The sequence below is a fragment of the Chiloscyllium plagiosum genome, unplaced genomic scaffold (genome assembly GCF_037043375.1).
Source record: "Chiloscyllium plagiosum isolate Xiang-an unplaced genomic scaffold, Cpla_swu_hap1 HiC_scaffold_1, whole genome shotgun sequence".
Classification (NCBI taxonomy): Eukaryota; Metazoa; Chordata; class Chondrichthyes; order Orectolobiformes; family Hemiscylliidae; genus Chiloscyllium; species Chiloscyllium plagiosum.
This window is the reverse complement of record NW_028270139.1, coordinates 39,477,364-39,491,568: the sequence shown is the minus strand read 5'-3', so window position 1 is coordinate 39,491,568 and position 14,205 is coordinate 39,477,364. Positions and strand designations below refer to the sequence as shown.

The 14,205-nt window shown below is 39.2% G+C and overlaps 1 protein-coding gene across 2 annotated transcripts in view; it reads right to left on the bottom strand.

Moving 5' to 3' along the window:
* Positions 1-1,464: 1,464 nt before the first annotated feature.
* Positions 1,465-14,205, bottom strand: part of LOC122552750 (serine/threonine-protein phosphatase with EF-hands 2-like) — a 60,129-nt gene continuing 47,388 nt past the window's right edge. For both annotated transcript variants that reach the window (XM_043695670.2, XM_087986001.1), the window contains exons 12-18: positions 13,779-14,159; positions 12,727-12,912; positions 10,105-10,247; positions 7,177-7,283; positions 6,192-6,355; positions 4,092-4,179; positions 1,465-2,290 (exon numbers count right to left, since the gene is read on the bottom strand). In XM_043695670.2, coding sequence (XP_043551605.2) covers positions 2,109-2,290; positions 4,092-4,179; positions 6,192-6,355; positions 7,177-7,283; positions 10,105-10,247; positions 12,727-12,912; positions 13,779-14,159 — 1,251 coding nt within the window. In that variant the 3' untranslated portion in view covers positions 1,465-2,108. The remainder of the gene's footprint in view (positions 2,291-4,091; positions 4,180-6,191; positions 6,356-7,176; positions 7,284-10,104; positions 10,248-12,726; positions 12,913-13,778; positions 14,160-14,205) is intronic.

Genomic DNA, 14,205 nt, shown 5'->3' with positions numbered 1-14,205 from the left:
CTGCAGCCTTTTTCTTGGACACACTTAAAACAACAATTAACTTATCTGATTCTGTGCTGTGAACTTCGCCCAACAGTTCCTCCAAGATCAGTTGTGAATTTCACTGTTTGTTAATTTTCCCAGATGCATTCCGATGTCCAGCGATACACGAATTCAAGCAGCAAAGGCGGTAACTGTGCAGGTTCTCCCTCTCCTCACCATGTGCTTTCTTTGTCTGCTCTGTTCTTCCTTTTAAAACTGCTGTTGTTTTGACTTTTTTTTCCCCAAAGTTCCAAAACAATGCAACAGCATATAAAACAGTAATTGCTGCTCCTGGAATTTGAGGAAATCACCTCCAGCACCTAAAATACCTCAAAACAAGGAGCAGCTCTTACAGCCAGAAATTTTTCCCGTCCTCCATCTTGGATTACCCAGAATCCAATCTTGTTTTAGCAAAACCTCCCTACTGTACTTTTAAACTCCATTCCCTTTGAAACAAAGGCTAATAGTCCATTTGCCTTTCCTACTACCTGATTAATGTGAATGGTAACTTTTGCAATTCATGGGCCCAGACTTCCTAATCCCTCTGTTCTGTAATCTTTCTCCATTTAAGTAAGATTCAGCTGTTCTATTCTTCCTGCCAAAATGCATTACCTCTCAGGTCCTGCTTCTCGAATCATTATACATTATTACCGTGCTTGTGTGAGATGCCATTTCTTCATTCCTGAAATGAGATGTGTTTGAGCTGTATTGGAATATTCTTTTGTCAATAGCAGCCACCAAAACATGACCCAAGAAATGTATATTTTTGGCACTGAAACTCGTCATGATGTCTTTTTTAATAAAAGAAGCTGTTCAGTACATAATATGCAAATGATTACTGACCCGTTCATCCAAACATTTCATGATGTGTAATGATTGTATTTCTAACAGTAAATGTACAACTAAATTTGCCAGAAAATCAAAACTATTTTGCGCAGTGAGTTCAAAAACAGATGTTCTGTACTTTGATGAAGTATATTTGTGTTGTGTTACATAAACCCATCAGTTGTCATCATAAAATGACTGATAGTAACTTTATAAGAGACATGTAGGGAAGCAAATTAAACTAGTTTATTGTCCTCACTTTGTCTTTAGCAGAGTGGTTTAACTTCAAATATAGTCTGTTTTCCAGCCCACTTGTCAATTTTTGAAAAGGTATCTTGGCAGTAAACACTCACATTTAAAGAATTGTATGTGTCATGCTTAAATAGTTTTAAACCTGCTGTGATCTTTGGCATTCTCTCTCATATATGCACTTATGAACACACACAAGCAACAGGAAAGAAGAGTTTTGCAGCTGTAATATTAAAACCAACAGTGAGGACACTTAATTCATGCGATTCAAAGGTCAATTAGAGTTCCTTTACTCAAAGAAGTAAAGTTGAGGTGAATCAAGATGGGTGAACCACAAGAGTTGCAGAATTTATTGACACAGCAAAATGATTCTTATTGGTTGGAATGTAGTTTATTTTTGGTGAATACAAGATTCTTTCCAGAACAAAGTTTCATTGAGACTTGTTTTTGAGGCAGGCTTAGCTGTTGGCCCTGAGTGCTGTTCACTGTTCTGATGTTAAAGCAGATTGTCAAGGGTTCAGAAATTAAAACTGTTCAAAAAGGCAGATGTGATTTGGTCATGTGACATTGTCCATTGTTTTGTCATTTAAGACAAGTTAGTGTTTATCTATCAAAATCCATTGACCATTTGAGTTAAATGGTAACCACTGCCACCAGCTTAGCAATGATGAGCATGATACATCTCCATTACTATCAGTTCAAGTTCAGTAGGCAGCATGTCTACTGCTGTGTTTCACTGTCCATGCAATTTCTAGTTGAGAAGTTGCACCAAGATGATTGGTTTTGCTTTGTCCTTGTAATTACTGCTGGAAGTTTCCAGAGCTGTAGCCAACTTGCAAATCATCTGCAGTGGCCATTTTAATCCAGAAATGACCATTTTAAAATTAAACAAAGCATGCTTTCTTTTCTAACAATCCTGTTTTATATCATATCAACTTGACATCTTCCTTTTTAATTCCTTGCTTAATTCACCAAACCCAAGGGGAAATTAGCAGCAAATTAGCTTCTCCAGCTTAGTAACTTGAGCTGTCAACCAGACGGAAAGCCTCAAGGAACTCGTTAATGTCTATACTTCCATCCTTGTTGAAGTCCATACTGCGAGCCAGGTCACCAATGGCTTTATCACTAACATCAATGTTAAGGTGAGAACTGAGGAGTTTACAAGCTTTTTGCAATTCCTCGAACGTTATCAGACCTGCCATAGACATGAAAATGGACAGTTTACTTTGCTTCCGGGATAGAAAGCAATAAGTACAATTTCTAAATGATTACTGTAAAAAAGCATTTTGTCTTGTACTTGTCTGAGCAGTCCATGAGAAATGTGAAGAGAAAGGTAAAAATATATACTTCTAATACACATATATATAAAATATGCTGTATGAGAACAGGATGCTAATTGGTTTACAAGTCAATTGGTGTTATGATGGAGAATGCATCAGTTAATGATGAGTGACCGTTAACTACCAAGCTTTGTTTATGTTTTATAGCAGGCAGGTTAGCTTTGCCCTGAGAAATGACCCAGCAAATAGCTGTCACCTATTCTGGGTTTGGTTGCCAGGTTGTTCAGTTTCACATACCGATCATTTGTCCAGCAATAAATTATTTTAACTATTTAGTTTCCAGTTTTTCTGAAGTGTTGTTCAATCTACTTAGAAGGACAAGGACGGCAGATGCATGGGTACATCACTACCTGCAAGAAGTTCTTCAAGTCACACATCATCCTGACTTGTAAATAATCTTAACTGTGTCAAAATCCTGGAACCCCCTTGCAGCCCTGTGTACTTGCACCAGATGATGATCAGCAGTTCCAGAAAGAGACTCACCTCGTCAAGGACTATTCAGCGTGGGCTATTAATGGCCTTGCTAGCAATATCCACAATAAACATTGTGCAAATTTTTAAAAAATTCTCTCATGGCACATGTGTGCTGGCTGAGTCAGCATTTATTACCTGTTTCTCGTTACCTTTGAGAAAGTATGATGAGATGCCTTTTTGAAGTGCTACAGTCTGTGCTACAGGTAAATCCAGAATGCCATTAGGGAGGGAATTCCAGGATTTTGAATGGGCAACAGTGAAGGAATGGTGATATATTTCCAAGTCAGGTTGGTGACTAACTTGGAGACAGTTATGTTCTTATGTACTTGCTGCCCTTGTCAATGGAAGCTGCTGTCTAAGGAACCTTAGTGAACTTCTGCTGTGCTGCAGCTGCTACTGAGTGTTGTTGGAGGGGTAGTGGATATTTTGGATCTGGTGCCAGTCAAATGGGCTGCTTTGTCCAAATTGTGTCAGACTTCTGGAGTGATGTTGGAACTGCACTCACCTGAGCAAGTGACTTGTGCCTTTTAGATGGTGAATAGGTTTTGGGGAGTCAGCAGATGAGTTACTGGCTGCAGTATTCATAGCCTCTGGCCCTCTCTTGTAGCCACAATATTTATGTGGCTAAACCAGTTCAGTTTCTCATGAATGGTAACCCTCAGGATGTTGATAGTGGGGGATCCAGTGATGGTAACACCATTGAATGTTAAAGGCAGTGTTTAGATCGTCTTACTGATGATGGTCATTGCCTGGCATTATTATGGAATGAATGTTACATGCCACTTGTCAGCCTGAGCCTGGGTATTGTCCAGATCTTGTTGCATTTGAACATGAGCTGCTTCAGTATCTGAGGAGTTGTGGCTGATGCTGAACATTGTGCAATCATCGGTGCTTCTGACCTTATGGGAAGGTCATTTATGAAGCAGCTGAAGGTAGTTGAGCCTAGGACACCACCCTGAGGAACTCTGAGATGTCCTGGAGCTGAGGTGACTGGTCTCCCAACAACTACAGTGTGTTAAGTATGATTCCAAGTAGTCAAGGGGGCATTACGGTGGATCAGTGGTTAGCACTGCTGCCCCACGGTGGCAGGGACCTGGGTTCAATTTCAGCCTTGGGCAACTGTCTGTGTGGGGTTTGGTGGGGGATGGAGATTGGAAGGCATATTTATATATAGGCACTTACCAGAGTTGTCACTGTCAATAATTCTGAAAATGGTTTCCAGGTCAGACCTGCTTCTGTAAAGCATTTCCAGCAAACTAGGTTGGACATACTGCAAAGGAGAAATGTGCATTTTAATTTTTAAACAAAACTGCCAGATGGATTAGTCTCTGTGACAAGATGGACGTGTTTTTTAAAACTGATCACATCTGTCTGGCAGATTGAATTTTGATACAGGTATCAAACTCCCTATGCATGTGAGTAGTTTTCTGTACAGACTTATTATCAATTAGTTTTTTTGTTCCCCTGTCCTACCCACATCAACAGTAACAAAGCCTCCTATACACACATATCTTTAAAGTGCTGTTTTCAGGTTAAATAGCAGTGAAATATTCTAGGTAGAATGTAATATGTAATCCAAAATAAAGCAGCACATGCACAGATTTTGTAACTGGAATGCTGTGTTGAGCATGGATAGGGTGAATAGCCAAGGTTTTTTTCCCCCGGGGTTCAGGAGTCCAAAACTAGAATGCATAGGTTTAAGGTGAGGGGGGAGATTTAAAAAGGACCTGAGAGGTAACATTTTCACACACACGGTGATATGTGTATGGAATGAGTTGCCAGAGGAAATGGTGGAGGTAGGTACAATTACAACATTTACAAGGCATCTGGATGGGTATATGAATAGGAAGGGTTTAGAGGAATATGGCCAAAGGCTGGCAAATGGGACTAGGTAAGATTGGGATATCTAATCAGCGTGGATGAGTTGGACTGAAGGGTCTGTTTCCATGTACGATTCTAACTTGTCTAGCTCTGGTCCTGGATGAGTGCAAAATATTGGTGGTGAAACTATAGTGACTGTCTTTTGGCCCTACCACGAACTTGCTGTCATCACCAGTAATTACCTCTCTGGCTTTAGTTTGAGGTCAGTTGTTTGCAACCCTGATGTACTAATTCACCCTGACCTGGACTGTACCTTCACCACAAACAGTCTCTATTTCAATTCCATGACATTGCCCATCTACAGCTAAATTCCTCATCCAAACTGTTGTCATCTCTAGACTTTGCAATTCCAAAGCTTTCCTGGATGTGTTCTATATTCCAGAAATATCAGCATGTGCAAAACTCTGCTAATCATATCCTAATGCTCATCAGGACTTACTCATGGCCATTGTGCTTGGTAACTGATATTGGTTCCTAGTCCTCCAGGACTTGTAATTTTAAATTCTCATCTTTGTTTTCAAGCCCTTTGATGGCCTAATCCTTTGAATTCTGTAACCCCTGCATCCCTCGAAAAAAACTCATACTCCAAGTCTGACCTGCTCTGCATCGCATGCTCCCTTTAATAAATGGCCTGAAGTCATCAAGTTCCAAGCTCTGGAATTCTCACTCTGCCCACTTCATTCTCCTTTCTTATCAGCATGTTTAAAGTTATCCTTTCTAATATCCTATTATTTAATTCATCCTGAATACATCTGAAAGTGTAGCATTGCTCAGCCCGCTTGAGGTCCACACTGGGCTCACTCCAGAACCCTATTGGACTTCAATGTTTTCCTATTTATGGAATGAATGTTACATGCCACTTGTCAGCCTGAGCCTGGGTATTGTCCAGATCTTGTTGCATTTGAACATGAGCTGCTTCAGTATCTGAGGAGTTGTGGCTGATGCTGAACATTGTGCAATCATCGGTGCTTCTGACCTTATGGGAAGGTCATTTATGAAGCAGCTGAAGGTAGTTGAGCCTAGGACACCACCCTGAGGAACTCTGAGATATCCTGGAGCTGAGGTGACTGGCCTCCCAACAACTACAGTGCGTTAAGTATGATTCCAAGCAGTCAAGGGGGCATTACGGTGGATCAGTGGTTAGCACTGCTGCCCCACAGTGGCAGGGACCTGGGTTCGATTTCAGCCTTGGGCAACTGTCTGTGTGGGGTTTGGTGGGGGATGGAGATTGGAAGGCATATTTATAAATAGGCACTTATATGGTTCAAAGTAGTTCATCTTATGCAAAGTTTTTAAATACCCAAACAGACAATATAAAGCCATGCAAGTATGTAAATTTTGTTCTTTTTCTAGGTAATTAGTGTTGCATTCTTACAGTCTGTTGCGAAACCCATCTCTTACCTGTGCAATGGGTTTCTCTTTGGCAAGATCATCGAACCATAAGTAAAAATTCAGAAGTCCATTCGGAGCACTGGGCACAAGTTGCGATCGCAAAACACGCCATGGCAGTCCCAAAGCTAAAGTTGCCTCCAAGGCACCTGCCCAGTCATTCAGTGATATTTTACCTATGTATTATTGTAAGACAATAACAATTAGCATCAGTTTACTTTACCAAAAGTAAATATTGGTACATTGAACAGATGTTATTATCTTAAATTTGGGGGATTGAATATGGTAGCTGATGTCTTAAGGGACCTCTCCAATGATCATTTCTATATTCACAGTTTGAAAGTTACATCACACTAAAGTTTTGCTATAAATTCTGTGTGTGTTAGGATTGAGCCCTCCACTACCACCTGATGAAGGAGCAACGCTCCGAAAGCTAGTGTGCTTCAAATTAAACCTGTTGGACTATAACCTGATGTTGTGTGATTTTTAACAGCAGAAAGAAAAATTGATTAACTGTTGCACAGTACAGCATTCACTCTGTAGACAGTTTTTATTCTCTCAGCATCTAGCTCTGAGTGGCTTGGTGTTAAATGATTACATTCATGTTTGCTTGAGGTAGACATCATATTTTTGAATGAACTTGTTTAGTATATTAGACTGAAATAGTTTGAAATCTGGATCAACTTTTAAGAGACACAACATTCTTGCTTGTCGAATAATTTAAATTCACTGTGTAAAATATCTGATTTAGAATCAAGTCCTTAAAACTGCAGAAGAAAAAACTGCTCTTGCATCTTTGGCAGATCTTGGTGATGCAATATGATACTTAGTAAATGTTAATGTTCTTCAACAATTTCTAGAATTCTGTTGCATGCTTGGAGTTAGTTACCAAAGAGGAAGGGTTGGACCATCATTCAGCTTTGTCACCAATCTAATCACCAATCAAGTTATGTGAAATAAATCACTATCTATTTACAACTGAACTTTGTAACCCTACCTGTTTTATTCTTATCATAATGCTCAAATGCACTGATGAGGTCTGATTTATGAGCAAAAATCTTCTTCCGCAGAGCTCCTAATGCTGATCTCTCAACTCTACTCACTCTGCATAAAGAGAGTTTCTGATTAGAATGTGTTTGCACATCAAATAATGTTTTACTAAGTTAAATACAGTTATAAGTCGATATAAATTAGAAGTCTGATAAGAATGGTTTAATCTTATGAATTTATACCAATCAATTGCAATCCGTTGTCATGGATATTGTTGAGCTTATTGAGTGTTGTTGGAACTGCACTTACCTGGGCAAAATGTGGAGAGAATTCCATCTCACTCAATTTGTGTGTTGTAGATAATGGAAAGGTTTGGTATAGCAGAAGGTGAGCTATTGACCAGAATATACTGAGCCACTGGCCTGCTCTTACGGCACGTTGTTTATCTGGCTGATGGTAATGCCATTGAAAATCAAGTGGAGATGGTTAGATTCTCTTTACTTGGAGATGGTCGTTACCTTGCATAAATGTTACTTGCCACTTTTCAGCACAAGCCTGAATGTTGTCCAGGTCTTGTTGTAAATGAGCATGGACTGCTTCAGTTTCTGAGGAATTATGAATGAAACTGAACATAAAGCGGTCATCTATGAATGTCTGATCTTATGATATAGGGAAGGACATTGACAAAGCAACTAAAGATGCATAATTTAGTACATTATGCTGAGGAGCAGTGATGTCCTCAGATTTAGGTGACTGACTTCCAGTTAGCACAACCATCTTTCTTTGTGTTAGGTATGACTCCAACCAACAGAGAGCTTTTTCACTGACTTCAGTTTTTCCCAGATTCCAAAAGACCTTAATGTTAAGAGCAGTCAAACCCATGTCATTTCTGACATTCACTTCTTTTGTGTATTTTGGGATCAAGTCTGTAATGAGATCTGGTGACAAAGATTCCTGTTGGAACCCAATTGAAGCATTGGTGAATTGGTTTTTGCTGAGTAAATACTGTTAGTGATACTTTCCATCACTTTGATTGGTAAACTCAATTGGCCGGGGGAGGGGTGGTGGGGTGTGGTGGGTGGAGGTGGTGGGGAGAGAAGCGGGCATAATTAGCCTGATTGCATTTTCCAGCTTTTTGTGAACAGGGTATACCTGGGTAATTTTCCATGTTGTTGAGCAGATGCAACATCGTAACTGTATGAGAATAACTTGGTTAGGGGTGTGCTCCCTTCAGTAATACACGTCTTCCGTACTATAACCAGGATGTCATCAGGGCCTATAACCTTACTGAATCCAGTGCCCAGTTGTTTTTGATGTCATGTGGAGTGTACTGAATTGGTTGGAGAAGGGTTAGTCTTTGTGGAGGTGAGGATGTCACGAAGAGGCAGAAATGCATCATTCATTCGATACTTTTTTTTGCCAAAGGTGGTTGAAAATGTTTCGGCCATACTTTTGCACTCAAGTTAACAGGCTCAGCCATCTTTGATCATGCAAATGTTTCTGGAGCCATCTCTTCTTCCAGTTAGCTGTTTAAGTGTTAACAGTATTCATTAATTATTTGAAGGAAAGCTATCTAAGAACATCTTATTTTAAAAATAAAACTTTTGAGTGTTTAGTTTAAGGCTAAGAAATTGAATGTGTGTGTTGATCAGTGTGCATGAAAGAGCAACAATAGAAAGGTGTTCTTCTGCACATGTGTTATATCTCTTATGTTCTTTCAAATTCAGGATGCATGCAATATTGAGAAAGATGCTGGTTAGATTTTCAAATCCTATTTGCCTATTTCTCACCTCAAAAATGGGTGGCTGGCAATTGAGAGTGATGTAGGGTAACCTCATTGGTGTTGAAGGTCTTCCTGATTTCAATATTTGGGGGATTCTGTAAATAGAAGAGTAACCCACTCCCTTGAAACTGATCAGAGGCTGTTTAAGGATGTAAATTTGTTTTCTAGTTATTCTTTCATGGGATGGAGTGGTGCTGCCACTCCCACTCCCCTTGAGCTGAGAGTCATACCACACCATGGGCTATTGAGAATCAACCACATTGCTTTGGGAATGGAGTAATATAGCAGCCAGACCAGATAAAGATGGCAGATGTTTTTCCCTAAAGGATATGAGTGAACTACAAACGTTTTTACAACAAGCAAAGGTTGCTTCCCAGTTTTGATTGCTGAGACCAGCTTTCAATTCCAGATTCAATCAATCAAATTCCAAGTCCACCAGCTACCTTGGTGAGATCCAAATTCAGCTCCAGGTCATTGGCCACAGCTTCTGAATTACTGCTCCTCTGATGTCACTACACCATTGTCTCCCTTTCTTGGTTGGTTCCCACATTGTGTGGATGATCCTAGTATCAATTTTTAGGTAGTTTCAGGTAGTGAGTGGACAAATGCTGAAGGCCTGTATCGCAGAACTAGAAACTCCTCTCGCCAAGCTGTTCCAATAAAGTTACTGCACTCACACCTATCTGATAAATTTCTCCTGGCCACAAAAAGCAGGACACAGATACAGAGTAGCATAACCAGCAGTCTTAAATGGAGCTTTAAGTTCCCTTTAGCTTCACTGAAAATAACAAAACTGCTTCAAAATTCACCTCTGTTAGAAGGTAACACCTACTTACTTACTGCTTTAAGGCAAAGGTTTCAGTTGCGAGCATGATATGGAGAGTGTCTTTCTTCATCAAGGAAATAAAAAGGGAGGAAAGAGAAATGTACAATTCTGTTCAGAAATCATTTGCCATTTCTACCTTCAGGCCCACCCCACAAACGCTTACTTTCTATTTTAAGTTTGTGCATTTTTCTCAGATTATCCTATTACCAGAGTGTGATGAAAATAAATATGCTACATTTGGCTACAGAAAAGTGGATGCTGCAAAGTATTGTTGGATGTACCTCTAACATTTAATATGAGAATGTATTTGCTAGGAGTTTACATACCTTTGTCTCAGGGTTAGTTTCCGAGTACTTTGGCTAACTTGATACTGTACAAAATGAGGAACAAGGTCAGGGCCAAGTTTCAAATAAGCTCCTTTGTTACTGCCAATTTCATAATAATTAGAAGCAGAAAATATGGTCAGGACCTATTAGTAAGAAAAATAATTACAATGTAATGAAGGATATTCATGTGCAATCCTGCCATAGAGACAAATTTTGGACAATTCGAGCACCACTTCAACAATGAAGAAAGTTGACTGAGCCATTTCTTTCTAGGGAGGGAGAAAGTAAACACAATTATATGCATCAACAGTAAGGAAATGCTAGAATCCATTATTAAGGATGTGGGAACAGTACTCTTAATGAATCGTATGATGAAGCAATGGATTTATGAAAGGAAAATTGTATTTGGAAAATCTGCTAGAGCTCTTTGTTGTAGCTGGGAAGGTACATTGGGTCAGTCTCTGGATTAAGTGTATTCAGATTTTGGAAAAAAGAATTGCAGAGGTACTACAAAAGAGATTATTAAATACACTCAGGGCTTATGAATGAGAGTCATATATTAACACTGATTGAAAATTGGTTACAGTTGAAACCAAAGTAGGAACAAATGGGTACTTTCAGGTTGGTGGCCCAGAATTAGTGGGCTACTGCAAAGAATCTGTGCTCAGTACTCAGTTATTTACAATCTCTAGCAATGACTTTGATGAGGAACCCAAATATAATGTATCCAAGATTGTTGATGCAATAAAGTGAGATAAAAAAAATTAAGATGTGAAGATGCGAAGAGTCTGAAAAGAGGCATAGACCAAATAAGTGAATGAAAAACACTGCGGCAGATGGAATATAATGCGGGGAAGTGTGAAGTGAGTCACTTTGGAATGAAAAATAGAAATGCTGAATATTCCTTGAAGTGATAAGAAGCAGGGAAGAGTTGGTATTCGGGGGAACCTGTGTGTTCTTGGACATGATTTATTGGAATTTAACACATAGGTACAGCAAAGCAATTGGGATGACAAGTAATATTATTACAAAGTGGTTGGAGACAGGCCTGAAAAAGTGCTGCTGCAATTGTGTATTACCGTGTTGAGACCACACCTTGAATATTCTGTACATTTTTGGGTTCCTCACCTAAGGAAGGACATACTCGCCTTTGGGGGTAGTGTAATGATGGTTCACTCGACTGATTTCTGTAATTCAGGGATTCTCCTACAAGGAGAGATTGGGCTGAGTAGGCCTAAATTCCCTGACATTTATAATATGGTAATAAGGTGAGCTCATCGAAACATCTAAAATTCTTAAGAGGCTTCACAGGGTTGTTGGAGCAAGATTTTTCTCTTGGCTGGTGACTTTAGAACTATGAGTCACACTCAGAATATTTAGGTATCTGATAAGTAGTAATGTCTTAACTCAAAGGATTGGGGACCATTTTAGATTTCTGTAGTGCCGAAAAGTATCTTGTTGAGTGTGTTCAGGATAGAGATCAACAGATTTTTAAGGAGCCAAGAGATAAGATGATAGTGTAGGGAGGTGTGGTTGAAGTAGAAGATGAGACATAATTATATTGAATGTCAGGCCAGGCTTGAAGGATCAAATCGCGTAATCAACTCCTATTCAATGTATGTATTCTGGGATGGTGTTTGTTGGCATAATTAATCGACCAGCCACCAGCCATCTATTTTCACTAAGTACAAAGAACAAAGAAAATTTACAGCCCAGGAACAGGCCCTTCGGCCCTCCAAGCCTGTGCTGATCAAGTATTTTTTTTCCATTCCTTCAATGCAAGTTAATGTTTGTTGTAATATTTGGGGTTGGGGGAAGTAATTTCTCTTGCACTGGTAATTACAGCTGTGTAGGTAACTGGTTTTATGTTGTGAGTGTGTGCTCAATTGTAATGAATGCTAAAATCAAATATTTGTTTATTCATTATATCCATCAATACAATAGTGAAAAAAGTAATCAGTGGCTCTTAACACAACTGGAGCAGTTGAGAGATGTGAAGAATGCTATATAAATGTAAGTGTTTCTTCTTCCTATAACAGATGATCTGATTAAATATGATCCTTCATTCTCTTTGTTGTGTTGCACTATTCAGTTGCATACAATGGGTCAATTTCCTAAAATTCAGAATAAAGTAGTCCTCTGTAGTCTGAAGTTGTGTGATCTGATTTATTCTCCTCAATATCCCAGTGTTTGGGAATTATCCTTACTGTCAGAAAGCTAAAGAACTGCAGATGCTGGAAACCAGAAACAAAATTTTAAAAAAATGCTGGATTATCTCAGCAGGTCTGGGAGCATCTGTGGAGAGACAGCACAGTTAACTTCAGTTCTTAAGAAGTGTCTCTGGTCCCGAAATGTTAACTCTGCTTTTTCTCCATAGATGCTGCCAAACCTGCTGAGTGTTTCCAGCAGTTTCTGATTTTGATCCTTACTATTAGATTTGTTCATAACCTGTAGAAACGGTCGTTACTTAGTTCTGTGGCAGTTAGTTATACTGGATCTGTGACCAAGACATTGTATTAACGTGAAGCAGGTAAAACGACCACTGCCAGACAAAATGTAAGTACCGAATGTCTTTGTTGTACTGTTTCTATTTCACAGGCTTCATTTGAGATTTATCTTTACCTTTTCATTGTGGCAGAACTCGTAGCCTTCCTGTTTACACTGATGGGACCTGATCAAGAGCTGTAATTTGTGTTTCTGTAGAATCTTTTCAGTCACATCAGGTCCAAAGTAGCATCCACCTCCTCTGACTTTGTTTGGGATACAACCTTCCTGATGCATTGGGTCACTCCACAAGATGTCCACAATCTCAAAAGAAAAAAATACATTTTTCAGTCCCACATTCTTAAACCATTTGACTTATTGATGTCCCTTTCATTGGACTAATATTCTGGAATTCCCTGACATTATTATGAGAACAGAAAGATGGTTCTAATTCAAAGAGATGTTTATAGTTCAAAGAGAAGGCCACCCTTTGTAGAGCATCTATAATGGAACAATTACTGTTAGCAATGCCCAAGTCCCATTAACAATATTTTTTTTAAAAATGAAAACATTAGGAGATGAAACATAGAACTGGAGAAGCCATTTGGCCCATCAAACTCTCTGAGCCTATCCTAGAGGCCACTTATGACCCAGGGGTGATTCAGCAATCCTGTTTCGAGTAGGGTGGTATCGAATAGAAAATTCTGCACATGCACTGATGCTTTATCACTTTCTGAATGTCATTTAAACCAGTCAGCGCTCAGCAACGAGGAAATACCACAGAGACTGGATGTAATAGGTATGAAAATTGAATGTAAACCAAAAGACCTGCGGATGCTGTAAATCTGTAATAAAAATACATTGCTGGAAAAGCTCAGCAGGTCAGGCAGTACCTGTGAAGAGTTTGATGGATTTTCAGGGCTCCGTCTTCAAAAAGACACAAACAGGTTTAGATGAAGAACACTGAAGTCCATCACATTCAGTTGCATTATGTTGCCAGTTAAAGCAACTTTTAAATTAGCCTCATGTATGAGACTTGGTTACCTATTTTGGCAAGGTGTTCCATATACTATGTGTAAAGAAATGTCTCATTTGCTTCAGATGTACAGGGAATAACACGGTGTCGTACAAATCAGTCTTTTGTATTTGATACCTTATAAATCAAAATATAAAATTTTATGCCAACACACCTGTTTCCATTCATGCTTATCGAAGTCAAGGATTTCTTGAGTATCTGAATCTAACATGGGCTGTGACGTTTTAGATTCTTCATACGTGTTACTGAATCCCACTTTTCTACGACATTTGTCTAGTTCCTCCTCAACTGAACACCTTACTCTTCGAGAGATTTCCTTTTCCTTTACACATGTTGTGCCAGAACTCTGCCCCCTCTGATTCTTGTACGTATGAGAATGAAGGTTAAAGATGCCGGATAACAAATTCTTCCTTGGAGTTTGATCAGATTTGTTCATACATTGCTCATTACCCCCATTGAAGTATTGTTTCTGATCTGACACTTGCTTGCTCCATTCATTCCTTTTCCTTTTGTGTGGCCTCAAGGCTGAAACATACTGTCATAAACAGATAAGTTTTCTTTCAGAAAGAAACACCTTTGTG